Raw genomic sequence first — 22,952 nt, 5'->3', positions numbered from 1 at the left:
AATAAAAATACTAATTATAAAAAAATTATATTACACGAACAGTCAAACGTTGAACACGAAAATCTATGTTTTTTTTCTTTCGAGGGAGGGAGTAGAAGGTAAACATGGAGTACTCCCATCATAGGTACAAATTTTAATTTAATTTTAGAACTGGAGAGTATTTTTTTTACTCCTGGATAGTGTCAAAACGGATGAAACATGTTGCGCAGTTTCCAAGGATGGCCAAGCCGACTACCGAGGACAATAAAGGAAGATAGCATAATCTGGAGATATCCCCTATAGCCCTATAGGAGTAGTACAAACCACCGATATCGAAGCCTGCCAACCGCACTGCTCTCCAGCACAATCGAGTACCTTTCGATGCCACAGAGACATTCGTGTCCAATGCATCTCGGCATCATCGCATCAAGTGTCTTTCTAACCTTAAAAAAAGCTTAAGCAGGAGCATTAGTACTTGTACTTTAATCAGCTAAAACCCCACCCTCCATTTACACACTTCAGTTCTTTGCTGGCGATGGAATGTGCATCCCTGCGCCACTTTCCAATTTCCCATGAACTCAGCAGCAGCCTCTCCAAAAGAACAGCAAAAGGTAGTACTAGTCGATTTCTAAAACAGATTAGCCCCCCAAAAGATCTGGCTTAGTTCTAAAACCCTGCAGCTGTGAAGAAAGTGGAGTAGAGTAGAGTATATGGCAGTCATCAGATTAGGCCAGCTGCTGCCCTGGACGATCAGCACGCAGCAATGCGGCAGTGGCGGCGGCGGCGGCGGCTGCCTCCTTGCTCCTCTCCACGGCGGCCGTCACGGTCGCCGTCGCCTTCGCCATGCCCGCCGCCACCGACCATAGGTCGGCGCCGTTGCCGTGGCCGGTGCCGGCGCCGGCGCCGGCGACATGCTCGGTGCACGAGATCGGCACCAGGCACAGCCCACGGCTCCTCAGGTCGCTCGGCCGCAGCGCCGGCGGTTGCTCCTCCGCCGCCGGCGTGCCTCTCTCCTGCTCCTGCGTGCACAGTAACACAACACAGTTAACTATAGTTACTACTACATGGCGTCAAGTACAAGCGCGGTATTTTGGGTCTGTTTAGTTCGAAAATTTTTCGGTGTCACATCGGATCTTTAACGGATGTCGAAAGAGGTTTTTGGACACAGATGAAAAAACTAATTTCATAGCTCATCTGGAAACCGCGAGACGAATCTTTTGAACCTAATTAATCCGTCATTAGCACATGTAGGCTACTATAGCATTTATGGCTAATCATGAACTAATTAGGCTTAAAAGATTACTAACTATGTAATTATTTTTTTCTTTTACTCTATATTTAATGCTACGTGCATGTATCCAAAGATTCGATGTGATGTTTTTAGGAAAAACTTTTGGGAACTAAACTGAGCCTTACAATTAAAGGTTTTACTAAGGTTGTGTTTAGTTATCGCTAAAATTGAAAGTTTGGTTGAAATTGAAACGATGTAATGGAAAATTTTAAAGTTTACTGTGGGTGTGTTTAGTTTTTGAAAAAAGTTGGAAGCTTGAAGAAAGTTGGAAGTTTGGAAAAAAAGTTGAAAATTTATGTATATAGAAAAGTTTTTAATGTGATAGAAAGTTGGGAATAGGAGGGAAACTAAACACGGTCCATGTGTGTGTAGGAAAGTTTTGACGTGATGGAGTTTAAAGAAAAATTTTAGATCTAACCACGGTGTAACTCCTGCAAAGCCATCGATAAGCAGAGGTAATCGAGTACTGGTACGGGGTCTTGTCATTTGCTGCTTACCGGGACGCGAGCAGAGGGAGGCAGGCGCTGCAGGTACGGCGAGCTCAGGACCTGACACGAAAAGCAACCGGTGGCAATGAGTCCCGGACACAGTGGTGGTAGTACAGTACTACTATAAACAGCTTATTACAAAGGACAAAGCCTTCTTTGTGTAATGTACCCTACTCCAGTACTGCCTTTTCCGAGCTCATAGAAGACGAAGACCAAGAAGAAATGGGGGGCAAACGGAGTAGTGATGGCGCACCTGAACCTGGTCGTGCAGGAAGCGTATGTATCCCAACGCCTCGTGAAGAACGGAGGCCGTATCAGACTGCAGGCCGGACAATGCAGTTCATAACCATGCATCAGCTAACGGTTAACCATAAAAAAACAGGTTGCACGGTATAAGTAATTACTGTACTGCTCTGTATTGCATAAGTAATTACTCCTCTACTGGAGTATTCCTGTCATCAACTACTCCACCTCCCTCCTAAAACATTATTTTCCCTAAAATATTACTCCTCCATCTATTTTTTATAGTCATATTTCTAAATCTGAAAATTTTATTTTTAATAGACATATTTCAATCCAACAATCTATCATATTAATGACTTTCGAATTTAATGCATGATTCTCTATTCTTCCATACAAGATTGGCAACATAAACATCGAGAAATGTAAATATTAATAAATCGTTTGTTTACGAAGAATAACTAGTAGCATGTTTAAATGGATGATAAGTAGAATTACTTAAAATATAACTATCAAAAGTAGATGAAGGACGTACTATCTGATACGGGGTATATAGAATGAAACGATCTAAATTACACCTATCACTATGATTCTGAAAAATACCATCCTATAGCGGGCATAAGTAGTTGCATTTTGAATCAGAGGTACTCTTTTCATTTCATAATTTCATTTATATTATAAGTTGTTTTGATTTTTTTTCTAACCAATCTTAAAATCAATTTTATTAAACTAATATTTAATATAGTTTAATAAAACTCCCTTCATTCTAAATTAATCTACATATTTCATAGGTACATCAAGACTAAGAAAAGCTAATAATTCTCTCATATCATATTTACTCTAGCAACAAAATCAATACATGTACCATCCTTACTATTTCCTAGCCAATAGCAAATCAAGATATTGCATATGGGTTATAAATAATTGTATCAATGTCCATTTACTCCAATGCACAAATAATGAATAGACTTAATGAATGAACATATATATGTATATGTAGATCATTTAGAAATAACCTAAAAAAACTATATGTAGATAAATTTGGAATGGAGTATGAGTTTTATGTTAAAATTATTATTGATTTTTTCTATAAATTTGATGAATCTAAAAAGTTTGACTGAAAAACAGTTAAAATAATTTATAACATGAAATGGAGATGGTAGCATGTATCTTCCCATATCTACGAAAATGTCGCTGTCAATGTGTATATTGTGTTGGTTCTTTTGAGCATTGGTGCTGAGTTTTGACCACTTTCTGTTCCCTGGAGTAAATGTGGCAGCAGTACTGCCAATCTTGCATTGAGCTACTGTTTGCTTTCCGTGCTCTTCAGGGACGAAAGGAGGTTAGGGGGTGTTCAGTTCCTCCCCGAGAGACTTATGTTTTTGAGAGAGGGGCTAAACACTCCCTTAAAAAGCTTGCAGGGTATAGCAGCCTACTAGCAGTAATTAAGGGTTTTTGCTACTGTAACCTTAAAAACGAAAATTATTCTTGCATTTGCCATCAGTTGTCTCGATGCCTGATTACCAGTAAAAGTTTTGAGTTGGTAAAAATAAGAAATTGCGCCCAGTAATTACCATATGGTTACAGTTTACACCTACACGAGGACGGAAAGGCAAAGTACAACAAGCTGTAGTAAAGAGCGTATCGCCAAAAGATGGAGGCTTTTTCTGCCCTTTTCACTGTCTTACCTTCCCGAACGGAGAAACCAGCTGCTGCAGCGCTATGATCCTCTCTCCGAGCCTCTCCCTCCTCACCTACCACAAAGGAGAGATATCAGGATATCAGATTGCGAGGAGTCTTGTTGACCGGACGAACTAGTTGACAGAACAAGATCCTAACCAACAGCCAAGATTGGCCACGGCTAATTGGCACAATATTTACTTGCCCCGGAATCAGTAATACTACTTAGTAATGAGGTTGAAGAGAAGAAGCATCACTCACCCTGGGTCTCTTGTTTGTGGTTGTGGCAGCAGCAGGAGCAGTAGCCTTCCTCTGATCACAACCTCTCGATCCCTTCTTCTAAACAAGATCGACCATCGAACAGTTAATGAACCATGCAAGAACACAAGAATGATCAAGAAAACCATGACAAACTTGCAGCCAAAAAAGCATCAGCTGGCATTTGGCAACACAAGAAACAGCAACAAATAAATTGGCGTTCCAAGAAATCATCTGATTTGTACAGGCCAAGAACGGTACAGTCGCAACCAAGAGTAACTTACTGACAACTGACAAGTACGCACCTTGAAGGCCGGTGACTTAGAGCTGGAAATGGCGGTGGCCGTCGGCGAGGACGACATGGAGGAGACGGAGGAGGAGCACTCGGTGGTCGGGCTGGACTTCTGCGGAACCACCGCCGGAATTACTTGATCGCCGCCGTAATACTGTAACCCAAAGACGTCATCACCGTGGTACTGATCCTGACCACTGAAGCTTAGCAGGTGGTGGTAAGGGTGAGGAGCCAAGTACGAGGCACAGGTAGGAGAAGCCACAGCTGTGGTGGTGGAAGCAGCAGGAGAAGACAGGTAGGAAGAAGGAGACAGGCACATCAGGTAGTCGGCGGCCTCCTCTCCAAGCCCAAGCATCTCCATGTAGCCTCTTGCTCCTGCTGCCTCTGTGATGATCTCCTCCTCCTTCACCATGATACCTAGCTGCCTGTCACACCCGCATTAGAGGAGAAAGATACACAAGAAAAACAACAAGGTGGATCATGGCTGGGTATCAGAAGTAAAAGAGAGAAGAAGGATTTTACTAGTACCAGTTGGGGATGTTTCTTCGGGTCAAAGAAGTTTCGCGCTAGTATTAGCTGCAGCCGCTCTGTGGCGTTTGTCTGTGCGTGCAGAGTGCAGAACTCTCAAAGGCTTCTTCCAACTTTTAAAGTTTTGCAAGAGAGAACTGCTCAAGATTGGAGACAGGCCAGTGGGGAGTTCAGATGGAAGGGGACCAGGGACGCTTGCTGGCTCGTTTTGCATGTATAGACCGGGTAGCCCACAGGCAGCAACACGATCTATATGACACAATGGAAGGCTCTCTTGATATGGGTGTAGGGAAAGCCTGTCAGCTGCACATACCAAACCATGATTGAGTAAATGCACAGGCCATATGTGTGTGACTGTGATCTCTATGTGTGTTGCATTGATGTTAAGGAGTATGAGAAATCTATGAGAAGGGGAAGTGGGCAAAATGAATTGAAAGAAAATCAAAAGTCGGATAGATTGTGAACCTTGTTTCAGGTTTGGCCCCAAGTGGAAATATTACCCATTTTAATTAGTTTCCTCTTACTTTGACCGATGCATCAACATGTATAGTCCTATCACTTACCGTCCTCCACACTAACTTGGAAAAATAAAGGATTGAACACTTTAAAGTTATATTTTTTTTCAAAATAACAACACAAACAAATAGAATCAAAAGTAGAAATGCTAGCACATACTGTAAGTCGTTATTATACTTGTATGACCCTGTTTAGATGGGACTAAAACTTTTAAGTCCCTATCACATCGGATGTTTGGACACTAATTATAAATATTAAACGTAGACTATTAATAAAAACCCATCCATAATCTTGGACTAATTCACGAGATGAATCTATTTAGCCTAATTAATCCATGATTAGCCTATGTGATGCTACAGTAAACATTCTCTAATTATAGATTAATTAGGCTTAAAAATTTTGTCTCGCGAATTAGCTTTTATTTATGTAATTAGTTTTGTAAGTAGTATATATTTAATATTATAAATTAGTGTCTAAATATAGGGACTAAAGTTAAGTCTCTGGATCCAAACACCACCTATGTCTTCTTTGTTATTTAAAGGATTTTCATATGAGCTGAACCGAACTGATTTTTACGAAGGCACCGTAAAATTCTTGTGTTCCAAATGAACCCTGAATTATTTGTTCTCATGAATTAAACTGTGTTCAAAAAGCTTTACCACCGTCATTTTTTTTACTCCACCAAATATGCTGCTGTGTGTACTGTGAAGACCCATGCGATGATCAGGCGCGCAAAGCGTGGTTCGGTTCTGGTCGGTCGGCCGGCAGTTTAACCCTAGCATTGTCCTTCCCATCGTCGTCGCCTCGCCTACACGACAAACCAACCAACGACCGCGATGCGCAGGGGGGGCCCACGGTGGGGAGACATGTTTGCGTAGGACTTGTCGCTTCCCTTTTTCTTTACTGGGATTTCGCATTTCGTTTCGTTTTCTCTTTCTCTCTATCACCACCTATCGGGCCGAACCCCAGGTGGGCTCGGAGTGATCCATGGGCCTATTATTTTACTGCTTTCTGTCTTTGTATTTACCTCACGTGTATTTCTATATTTTTGTACTACGAGGCAAGCAGGTAGTAGAGATTGAGTAGAGATTAGTGTGTGTGTGCTCGTGTTATCGCAATGTTGATTGGGCCTTGGAAACCGTGGGGTCAAAACCGACATGTGGTGCCCGAGAAGGCCTAGAAGAGGGCGTGCCTTGGCTTGGCTTGTCTCTGCCTTCGTACGTTCAAGTTCCAACCTTCAGCACGCCTGGATTTGTCGCCTCCCTCCCTGGCTGCCTCTCCATACGTCCGTATACTCTACAATACTCTGGGTATCTCTACGAGAAGCTGAGCAGAGGGAAAGATATGCTTAGTACTACCTCCGTCCCATAATATAAGAAATTTTAACAATTTACTTGCACCATTTGACTATTCGTCTTATTTTAAAAAAAATTAGAATTATTATTTATTTTATTTATAACTTACTTTATTATCCACAATACGTTAATCACAACTTTTCATTTTTTATATTTGCACAAACTTTTTGAATAAGACATCAAACGTTACAAACAAAAAAATCAAAATCCCTTATATTATAGGACAAAGAGGGAGTATAAAGAAAGTAATTTAACCAGTGAAAACCTCAATGGCAGCATGCAGGAAAAATGCAAGGAAAAAAGTGGCGATGGTACCATGGCAGTATGCAGGAAAAAAGCAAAGCTAGAGGCTTAGAAATCCAAGAGGTAGAGAGGATGGTTAAGATATGCTCACCAAGTTGAGTCAAATCATAATCGGAGAGTAGGTCATTAGGCTGCTTAGCTCCTACTACCTGTTTGCCTAGCTGAGACGGCAAAGTTACCCAACAAACAAAACCCCACGGATTAAGAATCTTCCATTCGAATCCTGGAAAAAAAGAAAGCATATGAGTACAAACACTAACAAACCTCCAGAGATAGCGGTGCCTAATGTTAGGGTAACACATGACAAAGGAGTGGTATCTTATATCATTATATGGTGGAAGAAGATTGTTGAAATTATGTGACGGGAGAAGAATGTTCAAATCGAACCCCTTCATGCTCACAGTTAAAATACCTTTGCAAATTAGCACAAATTGGTCGTTGACTCGCAATCATGTATACGAATTATATACTTTTATTATAAGCTTGGAGGACTTCTCAAAATATTAGCCAGATAGTACGTTTGCAGGATCCGTACCAAAGATGCTCCAGCAAGATGAGCTATTGATGTCATGATCGTCAAAGAAGGGTCCCATTCATCATTGGCCTGAGGGAAAATACACAACCAAAATCGTTTCTTGTGACAGAAACAGTCAAATATGTAGCCATCAATAAGCCTAAATTAGACTCTATTCATACCTTTTAGTAATCATTTGTTTGGATTGGCTACCATAAAGAAAACAAGAAGCACAATACATATTGCTTTAGTTTACTCTCGAAAACAAGGGAGGAGCGTTCGCAGCTGATTTTCCTGCATATATTGAACATAAAACAAGTCATTCGGTACCAAACGAAAGTACAGTCAGTAGGCGTTCATTTCGGCATGGCTACATGATTTTAGGTGCTCGTGAAGGGTCCATGTAGAATGAGAGCGAGTTCGCACGGATTAAGTATGCTAACGTTGACATCATAATCCAAAGGACAAGTCTATGAAGTTGTCCGCGCTTGTGTTCTGGTCGCGGAAGGTGGCCTACCTTGTTTGGCCTTTTTTAGAGCAACCTTGTCTAGAACTCTAGTTTAGGTGCATGAATGGTCCAATAGATCACGGGCCTCCTATTCCGTTAGTGTGTCTACATGACTGGAAGAAGAGCGATAACAGAGGCTCTCTGTACTAGTTTATTAAATGCAAATAAATGAAAGATTTAAACAGCAAAATGCAAAGTCTAGACTAGACCAACAACTGTACTACAAGACATCAAACTCATGCATGAAAGCATGAAACTGGTATAGTTTTTTTTTTCCATTTTTGACCTTAAACTGGTATAGTTTTGGGTGCATAACAACTGGTGGGCATCGATTCCACCGGGAACTATTTTATTTCCCACTAATTACATTACTACTCCCTCCATCCCATAATATAAGCGATTTTGGAGGGATGTGACATATCCTATTACTACGAATTTGGACAGGATGCATGCCCAGATTCATAGTACTAGCATATGTCACATCCCTCCAAAATCCCTTATATTATAGGACAGAGGGAGTATAATGTAGTAAAACCAAGAAAAGGAAACAATTGTTAAAAGGGACGACACACTTCTCAACTTCAATTATTGATTTGGTCCAGTCAGTATAGAAGGCCCATAACAAACTTAGTGCAACAGAACCGGCCCAAACGTGGGTGTAGACATGGGCCATCAACTTTTAAGTTCCGTTCAGCACAGCTGGGCCTCAGCGTAAGCTTTACTTTTCTACTTAAGTTTTTTTGTTTGATTATTACTTTTCTGTTTTTTACTTAGACAGGGTAGCAACATACAGTTAAGCTGCTCGTCCAAAAAATGGCAGTACTTGCATACAACTATACTCAATCATAGACGTACAGCGAATGGTGGTCAACCTTTGTTTTTCACCTTTTAATAGATCAGAGATTATGTTTGATACGAGAAGACATTGAATAAAAACCATATGATTTGGTTGTATTTCTGGTTAAAGCATCAGATCGAGAAAATAATAAAAAGATTATTGCAGCACAAGTTAATGGAGACCCACTAATTAGCTGGTCAAGCATAGAAATACCTGGCCGGAGCGAATGGGCAGCCACTACATGATCCGCAGCTGCAGCTCTCCCAACAGGTGGAGGATATTGCACAATTGAACTGGACAAGGCTCCCACGTCTATTGAGAACAAGAATTCAGTCCAACAAACTGATCATCTACCGTGTCGTTCGTTGAGAAGCAAGTTACACAATCTGCTCTAACGATATTTAAGCGCATGACAAGACAAGGAGCAAAATCAATGAACACCATCTTCAGGGCAACCAGTGTTAATTGTTTGTAAGATGAACTACAAAGGTAATAATATTCTCAAAGAGAATCCCATGCGAGCAACACTAAATTGTTATGAAATCAAACAAAATTACAAAGGGGAACTAAATAAAATATTTGGAGCGTCCGTACTATTTAGTTTTAGAGTTGGGCATTATAGGTTTTTCGTATTTAGTATTGCAATTACTCGCTAGCACCCAATTGATAGGTAGATTGATTAATCCGTGTTAATATCCACAGAAGACAGACTCACAGAAAAATTCCTCATACAAAATCGCAAGACCTCCAAGATTAAAAGATCTGAACTTGGAAAAACCACCGTGATACAGCAATAATTAATTAGAAAAAAAAAAGAATCATACCTGGGCAGTTGTCGTTTGACTGATTCCAGAATGATTATTGAACTTTGCAGCGAATGGTTTGGTCGACTGGTTCCCTTGCAAAGCACATTAAGGCACCCACCTGTCATTTCTGTATAACAGCTTAAAGCAGATACTACAGGTTAGTCACTAGACATGATGTTTAGATGGAGACCTGATCTCATCCCAACGTGCATCCAACCAATACATCGTCCCTGTTAGGAATCAATGCTTTCCCTCCAAAAGCCATCAAAGACTCCGTTCGTCCCTGCATCTTCTGCTCTCTTCAATCCTGAGAGCATTTTCCTCCCCTCTCATGAGAGATCACCAAGTTCATGCTACAGGCCAATGCTTCTGATACCAACTTTGGCAAAGATGGCAAGAAGCATGCTTGGGTGGAAGAGAGTACCATTGTTCTCCATCCTCCTCATACTTTCCATAACCAATATAGCCACCACTTATGCCATTGCATCACAAGCAGATAGGTTCGTACCTCGTGACAACTACCTTCTCAGCTGCGGGGCGCCTGCTGCTGTGCAGCTTGATGATGGCAGGACGTTCCGTTCTGATCCCGACTCGGCGTCTTTTCTCTCCACCCCGGTGGACATCAAGATTACTGCTAAAAACTCCCTGGCTTCAGGTGCACCATCATCCCAACTCTACCTTACATCAAGAGTTTTCTCTGACATCTCGACATATAGCTTCTTCATCTCCCAGCCTGGTCACCATTGGATTCGTCTCCATTTTTTACCTATCCCTGATGACCATTACAACCTCACTACAGCTACATTCTCTGTCTCCACTGATGACATGGTTCTTCTTCATGACTTCTCCTTTATAGCCACTCCTCCTAACCCAGTCCTTAGGGAGTATATTGTTGCAACACAGGGAGACACCTTGAAAATCATTTTTACCCCTAAAAAGGACTCAATAGCATTCATCAATGCCATTGAGGTTGTTTCAGCCCCTCCAAGCCTTATTCCAAATACCACCACCGGTATGGCTCCTCAGGGCCAACTTGACATCTCCAACAATGCGTTGCAGGTTGTCTACCGGCTGAACATGGGAGGACCACTGGTTACAGCCTTCAATGACACACTAGGTAGAATCTGGCTGCCAGATGCACCATTTCTGAAACTTCAGGCAGCAGCAAATGCAGCCTGGGTTCCTCCTAGAACCATAAAGTACCCAGATGACAAGACCAACACGCCCCTCATTGCTCCTGCAAACATCTACTCAACCGCACAACAGATGGCCTCAACAAACACGTCGGATGCAAGATTCAACATAACATGGGAAATGGTGACTGAGCCAGGATTCAGCTACTTTGTCCGCCTACATTTCTGTGACATTGTCAGCAAGGCACTCAACAGCCTCTACTTCAATGTATACATAAATGGCATGATGGGTGTCCTTAACCTCGACTTGTCGAGCCTGACAGTGGGGCTTGCAGTACCCTACTACAGAGACTTCATCATTGACTCCTCCAGTATCATCAACTCCACCCTCATAGTGCAAATTGGCCCTGGCACAACTGACACCAGCAATCCCAATGCTATTCTTAATGGCCTTGAGATCATGAAGATAAGCAACCAAGAAAACAGCTTAGATGGGCTCTTTTCACCAAAAAGAAGTTCACAGCTTGGCAAGAAGACAATGACTGGCATAGGGCTTGCAATGGCAGTAATGGCTGCCGCTCTAGCTGTAGTCATGTGCTGCAGGCGACGCCATAGACCTGGATGGCAGAAGACAAATAGCTTCCAGTCTTGGTTCCTTCCACTCAACTCCACACAATCCAGCTTCATGAGCACCTGCAGCAGGCTGAGCTCCAGAAATCGTTTTGGCTCTACAAGGACCAAAAGTGGGTTTTCGAGTATCTTTGCATCTAGTGCATATGGACTGGGGCGCTATTTCACCTTTGTGGAAATTCAGAAAGCCACAAAAAACTTTGAAGAGAAGGCTGTTATTGGAGTTGGTGGCTTTGGAAAAGTTTATCTTGGTGTTCTTGAGGATGGGACAAAGCTGGCTATCAAACGAGGAAATCCATCTTCTGATCAAGGTATGAATGAGTTCCTGACTGAAATTCAAATGTTATCAAAGCTTCGCCATCGTCACTTAGTTTCACTTATTGGTTGCTGTGATGAGAACAATGAGATGATCCTGGTTTATGAGTTCATGTCAAATGGTCCGCTCAGGGATCATTTGTATGGTGGCACAGACATCAAGCCTCTCTCTTGGAAGCAACGGCTGGAAATTAGCATTGGGGCAGCAAAGGGCCTGCATTATCTTCATACAGGTGCAGCTCAGGGCATAATTCACCGTGATGTCAAGACCACCAATATACTGCTTGATGAAAATTTTGTAGCCAAAGTTGCAGATTTTGGCTTATCAAAAGCTGCTCCATCCCTTGAGCAAACTCATGTCAGCACAGCTGTCAAAGGAAGTTTTGGATATCTTGATCCAGAGTACTTCAGACGTCAACAGCTGACAGAGAAGTCTGACGTATACTCTTTCGGAGTGGTACTCTTTGAAGTATTGTGTGCAAGGCCAGCCATCAATCCAACACTTCCAAGAGACCAGGTGAACCTTGCCGAATGGGCCCGTACATGGCACCGCAAGGGAGAGCTGAATAAAATAATTGATCCCCACATTTCAGGGCAAATCCGTCCTGATTCACTTGAAATATTTGCTGAGGCCGCTGAGAAATGTCTTGCTGACTACGGTGTCGATCGCCCGTCAATGGGTGATGTGTTATGGAAACTCGAATTTGCCTTGCAACTTCAAGAAAAGGGTGACATTGTTGATGGAACCAGCAATCAATTCCCAATGAAGAGCTTAGAAGTAACAAGTGGTGATAGCATGGAGAAATCTGGCAATGTAGTTCCATCTTATGTCCAAGGAAGATGAAGATGAGTCATCAAAATCTACAAAGGCATTAGCCATTAAGGTAGTAGTGTATTTTGTAGTGCAATATCATGCAGAGTTGCAGACATATCTACTGCCTTAATAGGAAGTACTTTCCCTTGATATGCTACAAAATGAACTGGCGATAGGCTCCTAACAGAAAATCCTCCATGGCCTTTTTTTACTTGAACAACTAGAGGTAGTGATTGTGTTGTATGATTTAAGAATATATTCTTCAGCTATTGAATTATAGAAAATTGTCAAACTGTTTGTAAATTACATAACACCAGAAGATAATTATAATTTTTCCATGCTTAGAGGCAAAGTATGCTCCCTCGTCTGCTGAATGCAATACTAGTGTCAAATATTTCTAAGTTTATGCACCATGCAAATAGCTATCGTAATATAGAATCATCATATAGCATGCACCTAAACAGAAATGGAACAAGGTAAAACGTAACAGATCTCTATGGCAGAAGTTATCAGGACAGAACTACATAAGAAAGGATCTTTCATTGACAAAATACCCATCTAATGTAATAAACTGAGAATTCAAAGGAAGATTAATCATGAAGAGCCCTGCTGCAATCTGCCACTAGTAAACTTCAGAACAGCCAGTGATAATATATTATGGAACAGAAAAGGAGTTTGTACAAGTAATATGGATATGAGATACTCCATAGCTCATATTATGACGTTATTTATGCCAGATTTCACATATATGTAAATTTTAGACCATCATCACGCAAATAATATAATAATTTGTAGGATAAGGGTTGTTCAGCAATCAGCATCATCCGTGCGCATATTGAATGAAGATTTGATCTCATTATTCACAAAAAAAAAAGAAGGAAAAACACACTAAAGATAAGGATGCGTATAGTTCAAGATTTGCCATTGATACTTTGGAAACATAAACTTTCTTATTTCCATACATCTGGAGATGCTATATGGATCCATTCAGATAGAGCACATGAAAGGCATAATAGCCCACAAAAAAAAAAACTGTACTTTAATGATCACTCAGCTGATAGGAGCAACTTAACAACAGCTCAATGATAAACAGCTCTTATCATTTGTCTACGGAAACAGAAACAGAAGTTAAAATGGTGGATTGTAATTTCGAACAATTAATGATTGTGTACGGAGTAAATATTGACTCAGTTACCATATTACCAACAAATATGACATTGCAGAAGTGGTTTATCAAGTCATAGCTCATAACTATTGAATTACACAACAACGATAGTTGCCATTACATTTAGATTTGAAGAACATACGCTTACATTCTAGCCAAATGTTTCAGTATGAAACCTTGATTTACTGATGGTTAAGTCACATGGCCAACATATTGAAACTTCCAAGGCAGTTAACTGGAGCTTGCTCAGTCAACATTAAATTCAAAATTGGCTATAGTACTCAATCTTTGAAGGAGAAATAACAGAAGAAACTAAAAGGAAAAAGGGGACATCTAGCACTTGCCTCAATACTCTACAATCAAGGTAACTGGAGAACCATCACCAGTAGTTTTTGCTGCTTATAGTAAATATCGAAAGGCTATCTTCTGTACATATACTTTGAGAGGGGAAAATTCACACTCCTGGCGACCTATCAAATAATAAAAGCATGAATTAATAAAAAAAAATTCAGTACAGGATGCAAATACTAAACTATGCAATTGTGGTGTTATTGTATTGGAGATCTTGCAGCTGAGTGATGTGAGATGCTCACCTTGAGAGCTAAATCTTCATCAATGTTTGAACGGTACCTAGCTGAGCCCTCTAATGGGCAGCTCCGGCTTTTCGAGAGGAAATTAGAATTGCACAATGTTGACAACTGTAGTAGAACATCCGACATCAAACCAGTTGTTCCACTTTCACTTGCCATATTGCCAGGGCAATCAATTTCATCAAGTATATCTTCTGACACGGATGTGATGCACTGAAATATAGCCAAGAGCCTCTCAAGAGGAAATGTACCAGGCCCTTTCATAAGCATCTCTTCAACTATGGTATCCTTCATATGCATTGAAGCCTGGGAGCTCCTACATCAAAGAGCAGTATTATAATGTGAGTCATCGAAATAAGCCTTTAAAATGTGTATAAGCTAAGAGATGGTAGCATAGCATACTTTCTCTTGCGCTTGCGGTTATCTAAGCCTCCAGTTGAATCAAACAAAGCTGCATCAAGAGTAGCAGGGTTCCTTGAAGCCAAGAAAGCAGACAGCAGAAGGTACTTGGCTGACACAGACATATGGAACTCCAGTTCACTGGAGAGTCCATCTTTACCAGCAAACTGCCTTTTAGCACTGCCCTTCCCAGCAGAACCACCGTCCTTGATTTCATCCATGGAAGCTCTCATGGGGACATTGAATGTCTCATTCAACGCAACTGCAAGATGTGACTGAACATGTTCAAACAACCTCCTCTTCATGCCTTCATCAGGAACTGCCTTCAAGTCACCCAGTGGCTCACAGTACCTCCTGAAAAGCGGTTCCAGCACCGCCGAAAGCTCATCCACTCTTCGTGTTACGCGAAATAATGGCTTCAGTGCCACACTGCCAAGCACAAGTAAAAAATAGCACATTTTAGTAATCACAACCAATCATGCTGCTCATGCGCTACAGCGCTGTGCAAAATACACCATAATTCAGTTTCAACCACAATCGACGCAAAGGTAGTCTTGTTTCAGTGACCTTTACCTCAGGAAGGATGAGTAGAGCTTTGGGTTGGGATGGTCATGCATCAGAATGTCGCGAACTTCATCCACTGTGTAATCCGGAAAGTAAACATAATTTGGTTCAACAGAGCCAGTCATGGAGTAGTACGCATCAGGCGTTGCACTGCTCACATACACGAGCACGACCTGCGGTAATTGGAGGAGGTCGTGGAGGCGGAGAAGGAGAGGGAGAAGCTGACCACCCTTATCCCAGCTCCTCACAACTTCCAAGTTGTCGAACACTAGGTATACGACCTCGCCCTGGGAGACGATACCATTGAGGGCGTCGCGGAGTGCGGCGACGAAGTCGGAGGGCTTGTCGGGGACGCGGTGGCGAGAGGAAGTGGAGAATGGCGTTGCGCTGAGCTGGGAGAGGAGAGAAGCGAAGAGGGCGCGAGGGGAAGGGAGGGAACGGAGTGCGGCGTAGACGAGGCGCTGGCTGGGGCGGAGGTACCGCAGCGCCAGGAGGAGGGCGCGCGTCTTGCCGGTGGCGGCGCCGCCGTGGAGCATCAAGGGGAGGGCCGGCGCCGGCGCGAGGAGCCGGAGGATATCCATCGCCTGCGCGCGGCGGCCGGGGAGCTCGGCGAGGAGCGCGTCGGCGGAGGAACCATCCTCCTTCGGGGGTGCGGCGGCGGCGGCGAGGAGCTGGCGTCTGGGCGAGGGTTTGGGCCTGGATTTGGGCGGAGATGTTGGCGAGGCGGGTGCGGGCGAGGGGGAGGCGGACGCGGAGGAGCGGGTGGTGCGGCGAGGCGTGACGGGCTGGGACATGGCGGCGGATGACGGCGAGGCGGCGGCGGCCGGCGGCGCGAGGAGGGCGTCGGAAACCTAGTTGAGGCGCGAGGGCGACGCGGGGAACAAAGGGGAACGACGGAGTGAGCGGGAGTTGGGGAATTTTTGGGCGGGACGTTGCGGGCATGGAAAAAAAAAAGTCCACTTTCACTCCCTTAAATAGGGGCCAAATCTCCCCCTCGCCCCTAAATAATTTGCTGATGTGGCGCTTTGATCCGGTCTAACCAGCTGACTCGGCGTGAGGGATCCACATGTCAATGTCACATCTCTCCTCTCCTCTTTTTCTCCTATTTCTGGCCCGACAGCGCGACTCGGCCGGCGGAGGCGGTGCATGGGTCGGCGGCGGCCGGCGAGCCCCGCGTGAACTCGCGCACGGCTGCCCATCCCAATCGGCGTGCAGGAGAGGATCTCCGGGCAGCGGCTGCTCGACGCGCCACAGGCCTCGCGGGACGGGGCGGCAACCCGTGGGGGGGGGGGGGGGGGGGGTGCGCCGCCGCAACCGCGGGCGATGAAGGCCGCGGCGGAATCGGCGCTGGCCCTCACGGTTAAGCCGCCCCATCCTGTTGGCTGGTGTATCATCGTCCAAGCGTCGCGTGCTCGTCAAGGCCGGTAGGAAGATCCGTCGCGGCAGCAGCAAAAGTTGCCGCCGTCCGCAGGTATGCGGCGCTGCGGCAGCTGCGGCCGCCTCCTCCGCTAGCGAGCCACCGATGTTGAAGGAGAATAAGGTGAAGGAGCGGCTCCGCAGCTGGTCGCCTCGTCCCCAGATGCCCCAAGCTCCCTGCGTGGGCCCCACATGTTAGCTGGCCACGTCATCACTCTCTCCCATCCTCTCCCTTTCTCCTCCCTCTCTCTCACTCTTCTCCTCGTTTGGGTAGGCAGCTGGGTAGGGGGGTCGGCGGGCTGCTAACTTCGGTGGGGCGATGTGGGAGAAGAGTGACATGACGGGCGTTATGACGGTGGCGGGTGACACAACAGCAGCGGCTGGCGACGCGTCACCGCCACCGCTCTCGCCCGCCGTTGCAAAGGCCGCAGGCACGGAGGCGGGCCGCCGTCGAGGATGGAGGTAGGGCAAGCAAGGGGGCGGGGAGGCCAGCGGCGACCTCCTCACCGGCCGCGACGTCGACATAAAGTCCTTCCCCAACCCCCGCCATGGCCGCACATGACGTCCCCAGCCTCCTCACCGGACGACACCATCTAGAATGCTGCGCGCGACTATGCCATGTGTTTGCTCGAGTTCGCCGACCGCTAGACCTCCTCTCCCACCGTCGCGCCTAGCCCCATCGCTTCCCCCACCGGCGTCGCGGCCCTCGCACAACCACTGCACGCCTGCGCCGTTCTCGCCTCCCCGTCGACGCCCGCGCCTCCCCGCCACCTGCGACGCCCACGCCTTCCCACCGCCTCTCAGAGATGGCTGCCGCTCGGAGCCGCCGCGCCCCCCCTTCCCCGTCGCTCTGCTCCGCCCGTGCCCAGACCCGCCGCTGCCGACAAGGCCGAGCAGACGCGGCAACGCCACCTTGGACGGCGCGGCGGCAGAGCGCGGCGGGGATGCAAACGGTCGCGAGGACGACGAGCTTGATTACAGTGAAGGGGAAGCAGCAGAAAACCGCGGCGCACTCTGCCGCCGTCCCGCCCGCCACCTCCCCGCACCGCGGCTGCTGCTCCCGTGCCCGCCGCCGCTCCCACTCCCTCCACATCTCCACGGCTGACGACCTCCTCAGCCTCCTCGACGACACCCCTGGAGCTGTCGTCGCCAGCCTCACCATCCTCCGCCCGTGTGCGCCGCCATGGGTGCCCTAGTTGCTGCAGCCCCATGCCATGCGAGAGAGAGCGAGAGGGAGGAAGGAGAGAAATAGAGAAAGAGAAGAGGGGAAAGAGAGAGTTGACGTGGACACTTGACATATGGGGCCCACGTGGGTCTCACGCTGACTCAGCCGCCATGTAGACCAAAACCGGGGTCAAACCACCGAAGGAATTCGGGTGACTGGTTTTGTATAGTTAAGGGACCCCGTATATCTGGTTTTACGGTTCGAGGACGTTTTTTATCCAGATGACAAGTTGAGGGATCTTCGGTGTACTTTTTCCTATTGGTGGGGTCGTATAGCACGCGATGGGCCGTGGAATGGGGTTTTGTAGGCCGGTGAATGGGCCAACATGCTGCAGCCTACCGGGGCTCGGCCCATCAAAGAAAGCATGCTGCCAGTCGGAGTATGTAACTATACTGATTTGATATTTTGATATACGATTCGATCTTTCAGGATTATACTTGTTACATGTAACGGGACCATGACAACTTTTCAAGGCAGTTTTTTTTAGGGAAAGTTCTTTTAAGGAGAGGTAGTTTTTTTTTAAGGATGAAGGATAACGCATGTACTTTTAAAGTAGTTGAGACTTATTTCCTCCATCCCATAAAAAATCAAATCCCGGATTTGAATCTAGACATACACTATATTCAGATTTAACTCAGGATTAGATTTTTATGGGATGGATGGAGTAAGACTTAAGAGATATCGTTTGCGAATAAGTAGTTAAGAGAGAAAAGAAAGATATATAAATATATATTTTTTCTTGTTTACGTATATAGCGATCAAGTGTGCTGTTATAGTTTCAACCTATAGCATGATCGAATGGTCCACTTTTTTTTCTTATTTTCTCATACAATTTTGAATTGTGATGTATCTACCCAAAAAAAGGCTGTCTTGTTTTATGTATGCACCGTCATAATTTTTTAAATGAGTTTATGCACTGTCATCGTCCACATATACGTGAGCAAAATGGATGGCCCAGTATCTATCTGTCCTGAAAGTATTTTTCCCGGACACCCAAAGTTCCTTCGAACAAATCACAAACAGATGGTTCATGACATGTTCTTCGTTTTCTTCCAAAAAAGAACTCCATGCCAAACCCAATATTTATCCAGACTGTACTGTTCCAGCGTTTGTCCAGTCATTTGATCTATCATCATGTACCTCGTCAAACATCAAGTCATGCGCACACGAGCTTAAATGATCCTGAAGAACATTATCTAAAAAAACAATCCTGAAGGAAAAAAAAAATCCACACGTCCTGACGTCCACACGGTCCTAGTTAATTACCACGTGCACACGAGACGATGACTTGACGTTCACACCGTTCTTCCTACTTACCACATCTGTTCTAAAATAATTTTATTTCTAGCACGATAACAGGTTCTTCATTCTGGTATCAAGAAATCAAAGCAATATTCTTTATTTAATTTCTACATATATTTTATATTCTTAATCAATAACACTATTATTTTAATTCCTTTGTACCTATTTTCTTAATTAATACTTATGTCCAACTTAAAAGTATTTATATTTTAGAACGATGTCTTCCTGTCAAAGGAACGCCACAGTTAGACTGCTGCTCAATCAACTCGTCTATACCCACCATAATCAAACATTCCGAGAACTCTTCTTGTTAATTAATTACTGTCACAAGCAAGGATAATCTTGTGAAGGATCGATTTGGGCAGCTTAAGCTTATCATCCAAGTAATTAAGCTTAAAAATTAACGGATGGGTAACCAAGAGGAGTAGTAGTAATAAGTATCACTCAGGACATGCTGATGGAGACCTGTCGTTGGTATCATAATGCAGCGTCTTTCCACATCAACATGATTACAATGCGACAGGGGAGAAAGCTTCAAAGGGAACAGCACCCAACCCATAGTAAAGTAAATATCTCCCTTCTTTTTCTTAATGTTTGAAGCAATCTCTAACGCACATGCTTGATTATTTTTCTCTGATCTGATCATATATTTTATAATGTTTACTCAAAGAGATAACTAATGAATGTGGTTTAAATATATTTATGACATTTTCATATATCATATGTAAATTTATATAATATATAGAAACCAAATTATATTATTTTAAGCTTGTTCGTTCGTATTTTACACGTCATCTATTTGAGAACGGATGTAATGGCTTACTCCATTAAACTCTTGCAAGATCCTCACCTAAAAAACCCTCGTGCCTGATCCTCCCTAAAAGATAGCGCGTGCGTATAGGATAGATATTTCATATGAAGCCGATCAATTATTCACTACAGTACTACACGATATGGGCACAGTCAAATGTGTTGACTTAACCGGCAGTATATCCTAAAGCAATTGTGAATTTGTGATGCAGAGCGGTTTGATCTCATGGCAACGACAACACATGTTGACCAACAGTAAAGTCATTTTTTTTAGATAAGACATGCTTTTCAGAATCCAATGTTGTCGAAAACCACAAGAAATTTCTGTGTAAAGAGCAAGGAACAGCTACAGTACAGTAGTGGACTAGTGGGGTTGATCAACCACTGCAGGTATATGTCCTTCACTCTCAAACATTTCTTTTTTTCCCCAAAAGAGGAACAATAATTTTTGAAGACTAAGGGGGTGTTTAGATGGGGCTAAAATTTTTTAGCCCATGTCACATCGGATGTTTGGACGCTAATTTAGAGTATTAAACATAGACTAATAAAAAAACTAATTTCATAAATGAGAGCTAATCCACGAGACGAATTTTTTAAGCCTAATTAATCCATAATTATCAAAAGTTTACTGTAGCATCACATTGTTAAAATTATGACGTAATTCGACTCAAAAGATTCGTCTCGTGAATTAGTCCAATGTTATGAAATGGGTTTTGTAATTAGTATATGTTTAATACTCTAAATTAGTGTCCAAACATCCGATGTGACAGGGACCTGGAAACCAAACAGCCCCTAAAAAGGAGACCCAGCAGTGTGCGAAAAAGGAGCAGCACTAGTGCACTACTGGCGATTTGGCTTTTATCTAGTCGTATTATATTTCCCTGACGCCTGGTGAATTTTACCTAACCATAGTCCATAGACGAGTATACATCATCAATCAGCGGTCTGGCTCGGTTAACCCAAATTCTAACTTTGATTTCTGAAGTTAACCAAACTGTGATTAATCATAACATATGCTTAATAACGAAGCTAACTGCAAGCCATGTAATTAAGCCTTCCCAGCTTACAGACCGATTACGCGTCTCTACTAAAGTAATCCCATTCAACAATTGTTTAAGGCTTTAACACGCCACACTAGTAGAACTACCAACCAACTACTCCACTTCTAAAATAAATCAACATCAGTATAGGAATATAGTCTATATACGACTGTGTTTGATTGAAGAGAATCGAGTGAAAAAATGTCTGTTTTCGTACGCACGTTTCATAAACAGCTAAACGGTACGTTTTTTTAAAAAAATTATATAAAATAATTATTTTAAAAAGGAAAAAGTACGAATTACACCCCCGAACTATCGCGGTCATCCGAATTACCCCTGAACCACAAAACCGGACATTCTTCACCCCCAACTATGCAAACCGGACGAATTACCCCCCTCGGTTCAATCCATAGTGGTTTTGGTCTACGTGGTTTACGCGTGGCAGCCCAGTCAACATTTTATTTATAAAAAATTTTGCGGGACTCACATGTCATACTCTTCCTCTCTCTCTTCTCTCTCTCAATCTATGCCTCACTTTTCCTCTCTCTCTCACGGGTGGGTCGGCGGTGGCGGGCGGGGGCGAAGGCGGCGACGGGCGGCGGGTGGGGGCGGAGGAGGCGGCGGGCGGTGGTCGAGGAGCCGAGGGCGGCGACTGGCGGGGGTGGAGAAGGCCGGCGCACAGCGCGCACGGCGAGGACGGGCGGTGGGCGCGGGCGGTCGGCGAGGATGGCGCGGGGACGGGCGGTCGGCGAGGACGGCGCAGACGGCGTGGACGTCGGCACGGAGGCGGAGGCGGAGACGGCGGAGGAGCGTGGCGGCGGTGAGGTGAGGACGGCGGCGCGCGGGGGCGGAGCCAGTGGCGGGTGGCGGAGGGGGCCCGAGGATGACGGCGGCCGGCGACGGAGGCGGAGGCCGACCAGGCGAGCGGGGACGCACGGTGGGCGGCGGGCTCCTCCTCCTCGTCGTAGGCGCGCGGGGGCAGCGGCTCCTCGCGTCGCCGCCGCCTCTCCTCGTCCGCCGCCGCGGGTGGGCTCGCGGGGCGCTCTCCAAGCCCCTTGCACGCGCGCACGCATGAGGGCGGCAAGAAGGAGGTCGCTCGAGCCGCGCCCGCCGCATGCAGCCACCTTCGGCCTCGGCTCCTCGCTGCCCGCCGGCGCTCGAGCGACCTCGGCTCCTCGACCGCCGCCCGCTGCCGCCTCCGCCCCCGCCCATCGCTAGCCTAGCGCCCACCCGCCGCCCGCTGCCTTCTCCGCCACCGCCCATCGCCGGCCTCGGCTCCTCGACCACCGCCCGCCGCCTCCTCCTCCGCCCCCGCCTGTCGCCAGCCTCGCGCCCACCCGCCGCTCGCTGCCGTCTTCGGCCCCGCCCGCCGCCCGTGGTCGCCCGCCGCCGCCGACCCACCCGTGAGAGAGAGAGAGAGGAAAAGTGAGGCATACAGAGAGAGAAGAGAGGGATGAAGAGTATGACACGTGGGTCCCGTAATTTTTTTTATAAATACAATGCTGGCTGGACTGCCACGCGTACGCCACGTAGACCAAAACCACTGTAGATTGAACCGATGGGGGTAATTTGTCCGGTTTGCATAGTTGGGGGTGAAGAATGTCTGGTTTTGTGGTTCAGGGGGTAATTCGGACGACCACGATAGTTCGAGGGTGTAATTCGTACTTTTTCCTTTTAAAAACCATATTAATCTATTTTATAAATAAAATAAAATAATTAATACTTAATGGTTTATCTCGTTTCAGGTATATTCTCTGATCCTCTCCTCTCGAACACTCTACATCCTACACGGGTAATATCTGAACCGCTCGCTTCCAATCCGACGACAGCGAGCCAGCCACGTGCTCCCCCAACGAGGAGCCAAACCAATCGATCCGAGGAGAGCAGTCGACGTCGACCTTCGCTGCTCGCCGCGAGGCGAGACAAAAGGAGAAACCAAAGCGCATCAGCATC

General features: G+C 45.3%; 3 protein-coding genes across 4 annotated transcripts; 1 reads left to right on the top strand and 2 right to left on the bottom strand.

Moving 5' to 3' along the window:
* Window positions 1–400: 400 nt before the first annotated feature.
* Window positions 401–4,845, bottom strand: LOC4334181 (transcription factor bHLH113). 2 transcript variants are annotated; one of them, XM_015772855.3, is made up of 7 exons: window positions 4,757–4,845; window positions 4,242–4,653; window positions 3,940–4,017; window positions 3,687–3,752; window positions 2,012–2,077; window positions 1,768–1,818; window positions 401–998 (listed from the first exon to the last, which is right to left on the bottom strand). In XM_015772855.3, the coding sequence occupies exons 2-7, from the start codon at window positions 4,638–4,640 to the stop codon at window positions 705–707; spliced, it is 954 nt and encodes a 317-aa protein (XP_015628341.1). In that variant the 5' UTR covers window positions 4,641–4,653; window positions 4,757–4,845; the 3' UTR covers window positions 401–704. The 2 variants fall into 2 exon arrangements, with proteins under 2 accessions (XP_015628341.1, XP_015628342.1); XM_015772856.3 differs by having other exon boundaries at window positions 4,242–4,649.
* Window positions 4,846–9,620: 4,775 nt separating this feature from the next.
* LOC107276688 (probable receptor-like protein kinase At5g61350) lies at window positions 9,621–12,785 on the top strand. The gene has a single exon (XM_015772854.3). The coding sequence runs from the start codon at window positions 9,840–9,842 to the stop codon at window positions 12,516–12,518; it is 2,679 nt and encodes an 892-aa protein (XP_015628340.1). The 5' UTR covers window positions 9,621–9,839; the 3' UTR covers window positions 12,519–12,785.
* A 900-nt stretch (window positions 12,786–13,685) lies between these two features.
* Window positions 13,686–16,148, bottom strand: LOC4334180 (origin of replication complex subunit 1-like). The gene is made up of 4 exons (NM_001418720.1): window positions 15,216–16,148; window positions 14,646–15,071; window positions 14,247–14,559; window positions 13,686–14,123 (listed from the first exon to the last, which is right to left on the bottom strand). The coding sequence occupies exons 1-4, from the start codon at window positions 15,998–16,000 to the stop codon at window positions 14,073–14,075; spliced, it is 1,575 nt and encodes a 524-aa protein (NP_001405649.1). The 5' UTR covers window positions 16,001–16,148; the 3' UTR covers window positions 13,686–14,072.
* Window positions 16,149–22,952: the final 6,804 nt, after the last annotated feature.

The sequence above is a fragment of the Oryza sativa genome, chromosome 3, assembly GCF_034140825.1.
Source record: "Oryza sativa Japonica Group chromosome 3, ASM3414082v1".
Classification (NCBI taxonomy): domain Eukaryota; kingdom Viridiplantae; phylum Streptophyta; class Magnoliopsida; order Poales; family Poaceae; genus Oryza; species Oryza sativa.
Note: the sequence above shows the minus strand (reverse complement) of the source record. Positions and strands in the feature narration are given on the sequence as shown.